Source organism: Macaca mulatta, chromosome 3 (genome assembly GCF_049350105.2).
Source record: "Macaca mulatta isolate MMU2019108-1 chromosome 3, T2T-MMU8v2.0, whole genome shotgun sequence".
In the NCBI taxonomy this organism is placed as follows: Eukaryota; Metazoa; Chordata; class Mammalia; order Primates; family Cercopithecidae; genus Macaca; species Macaca mulatta.
Window position 1 is genome coordinate 17,911,149 of NC_133408.1, and position 14,729 is coordinate 17,925,877.

General features: G+C 37.2%; 1 protein-coding gene across 6 annotated transcripts in view; it reads left to right on the plus strand.

Annotated features, from left to right (window-relative positions):
* Window positions 1–14,729, plus strand: part of GRIK1 (glutamate ionotropic receptor kainate type subunit 1) — a 406,851-nt gene that overhangs the window by 354,710 nt on the left and 37,412 nt on the right. For all 6 annotated transcript variants that reach the window (XM_015132949.3, XM_015132950.3, XM_001100677.3 and 3 more), the window contains 3 exon segments: window positions 1,100–1,323; window positions 7,101–7,219; window positions 11,286–11,503. In XM_015132949.3, coding sequence (XP_014988435.2) covers window positions 1,100–1,323; window positions 7,101–7,219; window positions 11,286–11,503 — 561 coding nt within the window.

The window sequence follows — 14,729 nt, forward strand, 5'->3', positions numbered from 1 at the left end:
GGAAAGTAAAGATAAAAATTAATGATAAAAATATATGGTGCATTAGTTTGTTTTTACACTGCTATAAAGAACTGCCTGAGACTGGGTAATTTATAAAGGAAAGAGATTTAATTGACACAGTTCCTCATGGCTGGAGAGGCCTCAGGAAACTTATAATCACAGCAGAAGACACCTCATCACAGGGTAGCAGGTGAGAGAATGAGTGAAAGCAGGGGTGATGCTAGACACTTATAAAACCATCAGCTCTCATGAGACTCACTCCTAATCACCAGAGCCCATTACCCCATGATCAAATTACTTCCACCTGGTCCCACCCTTGACACATTGGGATTATTACAATTCAAGGTGAGATTTGGGTGGGGACACAGAGCCAAATCATATCATGTGGGTCCTTCTTTCATGCTGAACATAAACTTGAGTGATTCTTAAACTAAGAATTTTACACTTTGGGAGGCCGAGGAGGGCAGATCACGAGGTCAGGAGACCGAGACCATCCTGGTTAACACGGTGAAACCCCGTGTCTACTAAAAATACAAAAAACTAGCCGGGCGCGGTGGCGGGTGTCTGTAGTCCCAGCTACTCCGGAGGCTGAGGCAGGAGAATGGCGTGAACCCGGGAGGCGGAGCTTGCAGTGAGCCGAGATAGCGCCACTACACTCCAGCCTGGGCGACAGAGGGAGACTCCATCTCAAAAAAAAAGAAAAAAAGAAAAAAAAAAAAAGAAGAATTTTAAAGTTTCCAGCTCAGAGCAAAATCTCATCATGTCAATTAATAGTACAACTAAGTTGCTCATTCCTTCTTTTTCTCACATGTCCTTTTTAAAGACACCCTCCTGCATTTTTGTCTTCGTTTAGTTCCAGAATGATTTATATATGTTTGTGTACGTATGTGTGTATTTTATACTTTCTGGTTTCTCTTTGCTGATACTGTTTCATAAACGTAACTGTGTAAATAGACTGTTTTTGTATTAGAATCATCACGGGAGTTTCACGAGTAAGAAGAATTTAGAATTAGGAATAAGAATCAGGAGTACCCAGGAAAAGTTCAGACATTTGCAAAGAAACTAGACTAAGCTGACAATTTTGGACTTGCTTTTGCAGAGGGCTGACCTGGCAGTGGCTCCTCTTACCATCACCTACGTGCGGGAGAAAGTCATTGACTTCTCCAAACCCTTCATGACCCTAGGCATCAGCATTCTCTACCGGAAGCCCAATGGTACCAATCCAGGCGTTTTCTCCTTCCTCAACCCCCTGTCTCCAGATATTTGGATGTATGTGCTTTTAGCCTGCTTGGGAGTCAGTTGTGTACTCTTTGTGATTGCAAGGTAAGTTTGAGAACCACTGAATTCACAAGAGGTGTAAGTCGGTCTCAGATTTCTGTATGTCCCAGAGGCAGACAAAAATGAAGAACTTTAAAGTGTACTTTTAGTTTTGCCTAGTGTTCTATTCTTGGAAGGTTTCCATATAAAAGCCATTCTGTAAATGAATGTTTTCTAATTATTTACAAAGTTACTTTTAAAAGACAGGAAGATAATTTTTAATATTAGTTTATGTTTATCCCTATTTCAAGCAACATAAAATGGTTATTTAGCCATTTTCCTTGATTTATAACAAAAGCAATGGCTCAAATGATGTGTAAAATGTTTCCATTGGAATTGTAAAATCGTCTCCAGATATTTGACCCCTAGAATACTTGGATAAGCAAAACATAAAAAAGTTAGCGAAGAATTATCATAGCAAATAAAAAACACTGGAGTAAAAAGATTGTGAAATCCTTAGGAATGAAGAAAAATACTTTAAAAGTTCTATTAAATTTATTTTTAAAGGCATTAGAAAGTTAAAGAGCATTCTAGAAATAATGCTGAAAGGAAAGGTTGCTTACATACAGAGCCTGGAGGCGTGAAACCTTTGTGCTACCATTAAGATGATTCAGTTCAGGTTTTACTTTTCGAGATTTCACTCTGTATTTAACCATTTTGCTCTACACAGTTCCTTAAAGGATTTTTATACCTTTCAGTAGATCATATTTTCTGACTACCTTTGATGCTGAATTTGAAACAGCTATTTTATCTTTCTGTTGGCTTAAACATTTGCTATCCCTAGATAAACCATGTAAAAAATAATTGCTTTTGTATGTCCCTACTTGTTTTCAATCTTTTTCACCTTTCAACAAAACTCAGTGAACTTTTTCCCTAATCAATTTTTGTTTTCCCTCCAGGAATTTCTAAGAGAAATATTTCTTCATGCTAGCTCTTTGTCATTGTCCACTGTCTGGTTTTGATTAATGCCAGGTAACTCTTTCCCTGGTGTAATTATAAAGAAAGCTTGGGAAAATAACCCAGGCTGGAAAGGTTTTAAAGATCCACAAGGCAGACATACTCAAACTGAATCGATATGGGCTCTCACATGTGGGTATTTATACATTCAGTATGAAATGAATGTTTTGAAGTTCTCTGTGCCTTATAAAGTGTACCATTACTAAAGCTCAGATTTTATACTTTTACTGACCAAAGCTCTCTTTCAGTATGCCTTACTTCAGAAAATAAAATATTGACAGTATGTATAGTGATATTATCCTTTTGTATTTTTAATACTCTAAATCAGTGGTTCTCAACTAGGAGGGATTGTGTTCCCCAGGGAACATTTGGAAATGTCTACAAACATTAGTTGTCATGGCTGGGAGTAGGGAGCTACTGGTATCAAGCGGATGGAGTCCAGGGATGCTGCCAAACATCTTACAGTGCACAGGACAGACACCTCCCAAAAGAATTATTTACTCCAAAATGTCAATAGCACCAAGGTTGAGAAACCACGCTCGAAACAAAGAAAATATTGCTTTGCGTATAAAATTTTCAAAAAATAAATTGTTTGCCTTTGGAGGTGTATTTTTCATTACTGACTCCTCAGTGAAGTTAATATTGCCTTGGAATGGCCATTTAATAAATGACTATCCTAAGGTGAAGCACCTTCTAATAGGTAATCTTGTGTTTACTTGTTGTTGCATACCTCTGTCCGGAGGCCCATACCTGTTGGGTGATACTAGGAATGGTAGAGCGATTCATGCAGCCCAGGGCAACAGTAGTTTCCATATTTTGCAGGGCAAAAGTGAGTTTCCATATGTCATAGTCTGAGGCTCTGTTTAGGCAGTGATGTTAATGAGTAGAACAGGCAAGGCGATGTTGATGAGCAAATACATCGTTTGTTACATGACTTGACCAAAGCCAGTGGGAGAAGAAACGCCAGCAGCATCAAGTACCCTTTTACACTTGACTCCAACTGTGCACTTAAATCTCCTTATTTATGTCATCAGAGTATGTCAGAATGGCACACCATTCAGTAGTTTTCCCCTCCTTATTTTGTTTATTCTTCCATAAGCTCTTGGTGACCCAGACCTCCATATTTTCGGACTTCACTCATTTTATTTCTATTAAGTTAACAGCGTCCCCATTACCACCATCAATGCAATCCATTCGGTATTTCTACTCACCGAGAGTATCATTTATAAGCCAGTCCTTCCTTATTTAGCTTATTCTTCTTATCTCCTCTTCCACTGCCTTCTTGCCCTGTCTTGGTTCAGAAGTGGAGGTGTTATACATCCAGTGCAAACTTGGAAACAGTATGGTGATGAAATATAGAAAAGATCTCCCTCCAGGGCACAAGGGTACTGTCATGAAGACTCTACTTCCAACTACATTTGCCTTCTCTACACCTTAGAATCCTCCCCTGCTTCCGCTTCATAAAGCCACAAATATATATATTTAGAGATGATTCCCAAAAACAAAATTCTGGTTGAGTAGATGTACCAATTCACCTTTACTTCCTACCACCATAGTTTGAGACCATGAACTCCGTCACTCTGTACCCTCAGTTATCACCTTAGTGGTTTGCATTCCAAGTTAGGGAAGTGGAAATGAAAAACAGTAAATCTCATAATTATCTATAGCTCTAGAGAGACTTTGGAATTTATGTTACGAATTGTATTCTCTTATGTTCTTTTAAAGGGGAAAAATAAAGCCCCATCACTGCATTTAAGCAAATGCCCTCACTAGATAGATGCCTAAAAATTATTTGTTGAACTGAATTAAATTTATAAAGATGTAGACATCGGTAGGATAAACTAAGGAAAACAATATTTAATTACTATGACTTTTAATAAGTGTGTATGTCAGGGTTTTGGTTTTGTGGTTGGCAATTTTTCCACTTTTTGAAAAATATTTAACACTGAAAAATTATGTCCATCATAAACAATTTAAATAGATCAAATATCCAGATAGAATGTCTGCTTACATTTAATAATTTATGTTTGTCTTCTTAAAAATGGACATTTTTAAAGTTGACATTTGGCAAAAAAAAAATCTAGAAAACCCTTGAAGGTAAATTCTACGGTTATAATACAAAACCAACCATTATATTACAAATTCAATAGAGCATCCTCCCTTGAAAGATGAATGTATTTTTCTCTCCTCAATGCAGCCTACTGTGCATTCTCAGCCATAAAAATTAGTCCCTTAATTAGAAAACTTCGGTGTGAGCTTGTTTCATATCTTCCATTCAAGTGTAAGCCGGGCAGAAACAAACATAAACCTAAAGTGAACTTTCACATTTCAACATAAGGCTACCCTTCTATATGAAAGTTTTGTTTTAAGCACGTTTTAAGCACTTGTTTAAGCACATTTGCTCCCTTCTCTTTCATGTTAGTAAAGATCAGTATTGATTTCTTGAGAGTCATTTGGGGATAGCTGTTTCGGATTATCTTTGGTGTAGGTCGTATATTTATCTTTTCACCGGACTTCCTAATGCTGACACTGCTGTCGCACTGGCTATCTTTACGCAGGTGTTAGAAATTCCAAGCTGAAATGTCTACATCCAGGCAACAGGTAGGTCTATTGCCTTATAGAAAGCCAGTGTCTTACAGCACAGCATCATGTCACTGTTTAATATTCACCAGACCACATGCTCCACAAGTCACTCAGAATTCCAGAGAGAAAGACCTAAAATATCTCTGCAGAGCAGGCAGAATCATATTGCTGTTTAGACAGTTTTTCTTTTTGCCACACAAAAATTAGATTAATTGCTCTCTTATAAGTGCAAAGTATGAAACAAGACAAAGTTAAAAGCAGCCTTCCAAAGAGGGAAGGGATGAGCTCATCGATGGGAGCATATCTGGGAGAGAAATGTCAGAATATTGAGGGGTTGGTGGTTGCCAAGTCTTATGGTCTATTTGAAAAAATAAAACCCCTTCTCTTGAATACATTAGGCTCTTAATTTATTTCAATTAATATTTTTAAATTATTGTACAAGTGACAATGATAGTGTTTAAGTAACGGGATCTTTACTCTGCATGCTGTTTCAATTAATAGGTTCATTAATATTGGTATTCATTTCTTCAGCTCAGCAAACTACTATGGCTATAAGAGTGTGCAAATTCAAAACTTAATTATATTGTTGAAACATTAATTAAAATGTATTGGCACGGCATTGGCAATTAAAGCTATATTCATCAGCTTCATAGGAACCTGCATGGTGTACCCTGCAGCTGTGGAGAAGCTGCAGTAATGAGTCGGATTCCATTATGCTGGGATAAACTACGAGACTGTTATCCCAGTCCCCCTAAGACTTAGTGAGGAGGCACTGAACACTTTCCAGAAGGTGTCTGGAGGTCTAGAAAATGGCTTTTCATGAAGAGGAATTGTCTGCTTAGTTCCTTGTGCTTGATTCACAGCATGCCCTGCTTTTCATATAGATAATGTATTCACCTTAAACCCAGTTCTCTCCAGTGTGTCAGCAACCTGCCATTGTTTACTGCTGAAACTTTATGGCTGGAGAATGATGTTTTAACATTACTCTAACACTCCTGCTTGCGTTGAAAAGACCCAATGACAAATGGCAAATCTTTCAGTGCTAAAAATGACTGCATTTTAAATTATTTCCAGATCACTTCGTTGAGCTTCTGCTAATGTCTTTTTGGAAAAATAAGTACCACTTGGCAAGATAGCCCTCAAAAGTAACCACAGAGCAGAGACCTCCTTTGGGTTACACAGGCCAGACAGATCCTTAAAAAAATAAAAAACCAAAAATGTATTTGGTTCCACAGATTTTTATTTTAAGTACACCCTCAGAGATAATCTGGATTTCCTCCTCTTCACAAATAAGGAAATTGAGGCCAGAGAGGTTGAGTGAATTGTTCAAAGTTGACTTCCCACACTACTAGTTGTTTTTCCAGAAACGTTTATGGCCTATAGCACACCACCATGGAGGCAGAGTTATAATAATGCTATAGAAAACATACCACTTACTGAACCAGGGTTGGTGATTAAGCGACCACAGGCCATAGCTCTGAAAACAAATTTAAAACAAATCAAAAGGAAATTATGAATTTAAAATTCTCCAGGGAGGCATGCTATGTAGTTAGTACTAATGTATACCATTAGGCCTGGACCAGGATAATTCCAAATGTAAGCCTTGTCTCTTCATTTAGGATTGCGATTTTTTTCCCCATGGACTATCAAAAAACATCAAATACACTCCAAATTCAACTCTATATTTTGTTCACTAATTTATTCAGTTTGCAACACCTTTGATGCATTACAAAATCGCTAGACCGCCACTTAGACTCCTTCTAACCATCTGTCCATACAAACCCCTTGAAGGCAAGTCACCCTCTTTTTTGTGTCTCCCACAGGACCTAGCAACACAGTACCTTGACATTGTAGTTGCTATGCAACAAGTGTGTGTCACGTTCATCACTACTTGGTGGGGTAAATACTTGGGATGAGTGAACCTTTCTTTACAGTTCATCTAGTTGTTCAGTAATATGGAAATGAATGAAAACTCAGAAGAATTCAGTAGACCTAGAGCTGAGGAGTACAATTCCAGCTGACCAATTTGCCTAGAAATAAGAAGTCTGGTAAATATTAACGTCTCAAGGCTCTTTGCACTTTGCCCACCAAAGCTGTAAGTTTATGACTATGGCCTTTACTCCTTTGGTTTGAAGCTTTCGTCATTATTGTTGTGTTTTCTGCATTGCTCAGGAGGTTTTGGTTTTGCTGGTGTCCTGTGCGTTTCTCTGATATTTACAGACTGTTTCTGTTAACTACCACAGGTTTACACCCTACGAGTGGTATAACCCCCACCCATGCAACCCTGACTCAGACGTGGTGGAAAACAATTTTACTTTACTAAATAGTTTCTGGTTTGGAGTTGGAGCTCTCATGCAGCAAGGTACACCGGTTGCCTATCTTTGTCACACGCATCCCACAGTGTGCTGACAGGCTTTCATGCTGGTAAACTCCACCATGAAGCTAGAGGGTAGGATGAAACACCATCTCAGGAACTTAAGAAAATAGCAACAGACTTTCTAGCCGGTTCTGAAGATGAAGCAAAATCGATGACCTATATGAAACTCCCTTGCTATATATCTAAAATAACACTTCTATCAAGCAATAAATACAAATTTTCCTGTGGGTAGCAAAACATAAGGTACCTTAGAAATTGTTTACAAATTTGCATAGATGGAGATGACGGTCTTTTCCTTCTCAGCCGTAACTCCATGAGTCAGAGGTTTAAAGGAGCAGAATTTAAATCCTTTGCAGATTAAATCCACTGAGATTCTTCCAATTGCTGACCTTACCTAGGACTTCCACCTAATTGCTACTCTGGCAAACCCTACTGAGATTGATTTCCGCTTCCCAGTAACTTTTCACAATCTCCCTCAATTGGTAACCATAGCAACAATAAACTGTAGGAGTTGGGGAAATAAAATTTGACCATGGAAATGTAATTTATTTTATACATTTCCTATGAATTGGGGGATTCTGCTTTTGTAGTGGGGGAAGGGGAAGTCGCTTTAACTTTTGGAAGAACTCCATTTCTTTTGTGATTTTTTTTCAGCTTCAGTGCCAGGCATATAGTATAGAAAATTCTTCCAGGATTAAACGCACTAATATAAGAAAATCATAAGTCACAGAAGCTGTTGTGTTTGGAATATCTGCTCATTTGACAATAAGCCGCAAAATACATTGCCAAAGGAAAATTCCACTGGGATATACATTAAACATGTTTGCTACTTGGGGATGAACCCTAAGGTTTCTCATTAGGGAATTGCTATAACACTTGAAATAGTTATCTTTTGGATCTTCAAATTAGAGAGAGACTATAGAAACACCAAATTCTAATACTGAAATAGTAAATAGTTGAAGAAAGCGGGAAAATCCTAGTTACACAATTAAGTGTGGTTTGTGTGGGCACTGCTAAATAGGTATAGATACCATCTGATTTACTAGAAATCATTTGCATAAACTTAGAGCATAGCACAGAGGTATAAATCCTGCAGGAAACCCCATATACTGCTTTACCCATGCATTTAATTTTTAGGATATTTACTTTGTGAGCAATTACTTTAAGAGTGAAGGAGACCCCTGCTCCTTCTGATAGCTTGTCTTCTCCAACATTATACTTTTAGGTTTCACAGAGCATGCAGCAGGCCTGTGCAGGTATATGACTGTGACTACCTTCTGTCATATGAGTGCACCCAACCCCGGAATTTATCTTTCATCTTTTACCTGTTTGGAGTTTACCATCATCCACAGCACACTGTGGGATGCAGTGTCTGTTAGTTACCACTACCTTGGGTACATGACAGTCAGCCCCAACCAGACTCTGCTTGTCTTTCAAGAAGTTTACAAACATGTGTCAGGTGCAACAAATCTTTCCAGGTACAAACTTGAGGCACTTGTGACTGTCAGTGCATCTGTCTCTAGCATGCATGTGGTGTCGAACCAGGTAGTTATCCTCTGTCGCTCTCTTGTTAGCAGAAGCTTGTCACTGTACTCGATTGGAAACCATTTTGTTGAATTTTTTTTTTTAATGTGATGATCAGACTTTCTCTTTTCTACAGAGCGTGAGCAAAGTCTGGATCAGGATTGGCTGTCATGTCTGCCGTAAAAGGCACTAAAGAGACTTCAGCAAGTACTGTCTCTCATCCTGAACATTTTCTAGTAATGTTTTACTCAACTTTTAGTGTTTGTATCATTTCATCCTCTAGAGTACTAAGTTTACACAAATCCTCTCTACTTGAAAGAAGCGGTTTCTAAGCATTTCTAATTAACATGGAGAATTATAAAATTCACAAAATTAGACAAAAATAGAAAACACCAAGAAACACTGAGAAATCTAATGGATGCCATCTAACAAGGGTTTAAAATGCAATCTCAATACTTGTGTTCTATTAATATTTTTACTACGTTTCTAAGATAACTTTATCCAAAAGTTTAAATATGCATTCTACAATGTGAAAGATGTGAATTAGAATTATTACATTCCAACAGCCCGTTGTTCACCTGTCTGGCCAGTCTTAATGCTTAATACATAATTACACAAAAATACAAATAAGTGAATCTGGCCAGTCTCAATGCTTAATACATAATTACACAAAAATACAAATAAGTGAAAACCTTATCTTTTCATAAATGCAACCAAATAACAAAAGAATAAATGTACAGCAGAAAATCTGCACCTAGAAGCTAAGAAAAATATATCTATTAACTGTTATTTATTTCCTATGGCTATTTTATGAAATAAATGGTATTTTAATAACCAACTAAAGATCTAAAATAATATCACATTGCCACAAGACTGCTAGATCAATTAAGTACAAAGATATGAAACAACCTTGGGCATTAAACACACACACACCCACAGGCATATAAATCCCATTAAACCACGATATTAAAACAACAGCAGCAAACCATTCCACTAAATCCTTGGAGGCAATTTAATGGAAAACTATTATAAGTCTGTGTAATATTACCCACTCAAATTCAAACAAACGACAGAAGGAAACACAAATCGCTGTCAAACCATTTCCCTCATTAAAAGGGAATAAAACACAAAGATATGTAATAGCATTAGGAGACTATATCTGTTAATTTAAAGCCCAGAAATTCTGCCAACCTTGATCTGCTTATCACTGTCCTTGAGCTAGCTTTGATTTCCTGAGCAGTATGTGCGTCTGTTTATAGACTAAACCAGAGCACAAATTCATTTATTGGTAGATTGGTGAACTCCAATTTTCCTTTCCATCTTAAGCCATTATTAACTACAGAGCTTCAAAACACCCTATCAGTATAGTAAAAGGATCCTATAGTCCAGACATCTGGCCTACTATACTTCACTCTTTGGGATTTTTAATTTAGGGTGTGTTTCTTTCACTTTTTCTCTAGTCACATAAACTCTGTCATGCCTTCAGGTTTGTGGAGGATATGCTATGTACAGAATCAATGGCAAATTTCAGGCAGATGGACAAGCCAAAATCCACTTGTGAATCAGTACAACTGGAGTGAACTCTAACTGTACTTCTCTTTTATTCTAATTCTGCTGCTGAATGTATAGACATCCACAGCTCAGTCTGAGCAAAATTGAGCTAGACTGTTTTCAAGATGTTTGTCTTTTATGTCAGTAAACTTAGCTCATAAACCCTTTCTTTTAGAGAGGAAGGTTTCCTTGGTAAACACATTAAGTGACTCTTATCATTTAAACATAATTTAAAATCATCTGAATGACATCTAAAATGTATATTCTTACCAGGAAAGTCTTCTTTCACCTAAGAAACAGCCTGTCTTTGAAGTGTAGTTAAGAAACAGCATTTTATTGAAGGACAAAATTATGCGTTGCAGAGAAAGTGTTTTTTTAGCCAAATAAGAATCTACAGTACAAAAAAGAATTGTAGCTTTTAGGGTAACATAAGACAATAAAAACTAATTCATCCACTGTCAAGTATGGCTGCATCTTATTTTATTTGTAAAATCCCAATGTTTTATTAAAGTACATGTGATAAATGGCACGTTAATATTTTGCAAGTTGCTCTCCTTCTTTAATCTTAAACAAAAATGCTAGCATTTCGAAGATTTTTATAGTTATACAAAGACATAGAATATTTTACTTCACACTATAAGATGCATTTAGACAGTAATAAAAGGCAAAATGTCTTGGGGTTGACTTTTCAATTCTAAGAAACTAAACTAACTAAATTTTAGACATAGAATATCTCCAGGTTAAAACTGTTTTAATACCATCAGCTACTGATAAATTATAGTTAAAGCAGCAGTAGTGATTAATGATTTGAAAAAAATGCTTTAGATTTTGATGCATTTTCTATAAAATGTATTTTATCTACATACAAGATGGTAAGTCTTTGATGGGTTGATCTCCCTAGAATAGTGTCGAACTGTACATCTTCCCTTTCCTTCTGACTGTGTTTAACACCCTTACTCTGATGATACCATCACAGGATCAGAGCTGATGCCCAAAGCTCTATCGACCAGAATAGTTGGAGGGATATGGTGGTTTTTCACCCTAATCATCATTTCATCCTACACTGCCAATCTGGCTGCCTTCTTGACAGTAGAGAGAATGGAATCCCCCATAGATTCAGCAGATGATCTGGCAAAGCAAACCAAGATAGAATATGGGGCGGTCAGAGATGGATCAACAATGACCTTCTTCAAGGTAAGAAGCTGACGAAGTGTTCTCAGTGATTATCTGATACTTGGGGTAGAGGATAAAAGAGTCTGTCCAAAAACAGAAAAAAAATGTTGGGCAATTTTTTTAATGAAATAAGATTTATAATTACAAAATCCCATTATAAGGAATCCCTGGAGCCTCAGTCAGCATAAAGCAATTTCTTTGGTCCCCAACTAGATGTCATTTACTCCACCCCAATTTAGTGTACTCAGATGCATAGATCAATATCTTCAATATCCTCTCTTGCCTTTACACCAGAAAAAAAAAAAATTCCGAATACAACCTAACCACTCATTAATTAATCACTCATTTATAGAACCCACAAAATAAAGGTTCCTTAATCCAGAATTCTGGTAACCAGAATACTTGAATATCATTATTTTGTTCTTTCTGTACTGTACTTGATGAGGTAGAAGCAGATGACAGGAAAATGTGTTGATACTGGAACTTAGAGAATTAAGAACGAAAAAATCCCGGGAGACGCTGGTCTAATATTGAGTCCGCATTGATGAAGGACAGTGTTCCCAGCCATGCCTGAAGCTTTTCAAAAAGACTTCGGAGGCACCACAGGAGAATTAAGTTGGATGAGTTTAGTTTTAGTGTCAAGGGCATTTCATTGTTGAGGTCTTTTTAATTACTTTCCCATAGTAATGAAACTGATTTCTGCCTTGCTTTTGGACGAAGCTTTAGTACTTTTATTATCAAATCTCAAATACTCTAATTCCAGTGAAAAATAGATTTTAATAGATCCAATAGGTACAGAGATCATGAAGTTCAACTCTTCACTTTACTTATGAAAAGAACAAAACCTTCAGAAGCTAAATTACCTGCTCCAAGTCACATAGCTAATCTATAACAGAAAAGGGGCTAAAGCTTATTTTTTGGGGGGAAAAAAGTATTAATGGTGGTAAGTGTGCATGTGAGTAAAAGGAAAACAACAGTTGTAACCAAAATAATCTCTGAAAACATCCTTGTCAAAGATTCACATTCAGATTACCAAAAATGGAGTTGTCACCTCAGCATTGATTGGACTGTATGCGTTTTTTTGTTTGGTCGGGTTTTCTTTTCTTTTTTTTTTTTCTTTTTGGAGGGGTTTTTTTTTTGTTTCGTTTTGTTTTGTTTTTGTTTTTGTTTTTGTTTTTGAGATGGAGTCTCGCTCTGTTGCCCAGGCTGGAGTCCAGTGGCATGATCTCAGCTCACTGCAACCTCCACCTCCCAAGTTCAAATGATTCTCCTGCCTCAGCCTCCCAAGTAGCTGGGATGACAGGTGTCTTCCACCATACCCGCTTAATTTTTGTATTTTTAGTAGAGACGGGGTTTCACCATATTGGTCAGGCTGGTCTCAAACTCCTGACCTTGTGATCCTCCCGCCTCAGCTTCCCAAAGTGCTGGAATTACAAGCATGAGCCACTGCGCTCGGCCGAGGGTATTTTTTAAAATAATCTTTTCCTTTCTATTATTTCCACTAGTTCAAAATGAACTCTTTTTCTTCTTTCATTCTTATTTCCTTTTTAAACATTGTTTATAGATTTAGGAGGTATAAGTTGCATTCTGTTAGATGGATATAGGGCTTTTAGGGTTTCCATCACCCAAATAACATACATTGTTCCAATTAAGTAATTTCTTATCTGTCAGCCCTGCCACCCTGCCACCCTGCCACCCTGCCATCCTTCTGAGTCTCCAATGTCTATTATTTCTTGAGTGGACTGTTTTGACTTGTGAAAAATACCAGCTTAGAAACAAAAACTAAGGTTAGGTTAAAAAAAAGTACACACTTCTTTGTATAACAGTATTGGTTCACAAAAATAGGAATTAACTATGCAATAAGTTATAATGTTTAATAACAATCATAATAAATAAAAATACATTGTTTTAAAAGTAAACTATATCTAGAGTTTTATCAAGAAGCAAAGTAATGGAAAAAGTTGGACTTACTTTTCTTCTGTGTTAAAAAAAGGATTTTTAAACACTTTTTATTTTAAGAAGTGTATCATTTATTTAATGTATGGGTAAAGCATGATGATTGTATCTTCTTGGGACAGTGATGTTCTAAGGACAAACGACATTATGGTTTTGCAAGCTGCAGAAAGTATTTTCCTAAAATCAATAGTGTAAAGAGACACAAGATACCCCAAGCTAGTGATTCATCATGGTCCTTGTCAGAAACCAGGAAAGTCGCTTGCAAGGCTCACAGGACAGAGGGGCACTGCCAAGGTAGAATTTGGTATATCTGAAAAAATATCTGAAATGATTTATCTCATTCAGCAATATCAAAGAGTTTGAAAGTACTGGGAAATGCACTAGCAGAAGGCAGAGAAGATTCTACTTCCTTCAAGATGTTCAGTACAAATATAAGGGAAAGAGGCTGTGCTGTTCTTTGAAAAAGCAATAGACCTGACTTTGCCACTGTACACAGGATCTATGCACTGTCTGTGGATCCCTTATCAGAAGTGTTTCAGACCAGATGTTTTTAGAATTTTGGATATTTTCAGATTTTAGAATGTTTGCACATACATAATGAGATAGCCTGGGGATGGGACCCAAGTCTAAACACAAAATTTATTTATGCACCATATATACCTTATGCATATAGCCTAAAGGTAAGTTTATACAGTATTTTAAATAATTTTGTCCATGAAGAAATTTTTGACTGCAACCCATGCCATGAGGTCAGGTGTGGAACTTTCCATATGGGGCAACCTGTCCGTGCTCAAAATGTTTCAGATTTGGGATTTTTCAGAATAGAGATGCTCAACTTACAAAGTGTCCTTTAAGCTCTTTGTTTTTTTGTTTTTTTGTTTTTTGTTTTTTTTGAGATGGAGTCTTGCTCTGTCGCCCGGGTTGGATGGAGTGCAGTGGTATAATCTTGGCTCACTGCAACCTCCTCCTCCTCCCAGGTTCAAGCAATTCTTCTGCCTCAGCCTCTCAAGTAGCTTGGATTACAGGTGCATGCCACAATGCCTGGCTAATTTTTTTTATTTTAATAGAGACGGGGTTTCACCATGTTGGCCAGGCTGGTCTCAAACTTGCGATCTCAACTGATCCACCTGTCATGGCCTCCCAAAGTGCTGGAATTACAGGCATGAGCCACCGCGCCTGACCCCTTAAGCTCACTTTGATCTTTTCTTTCTCATGCCCCTCTTTAAATATAAAAAGAGTTGGTTCTCCTTTTTTCTGGCAGGACCCTGAATGACTACATTACGACATGTTT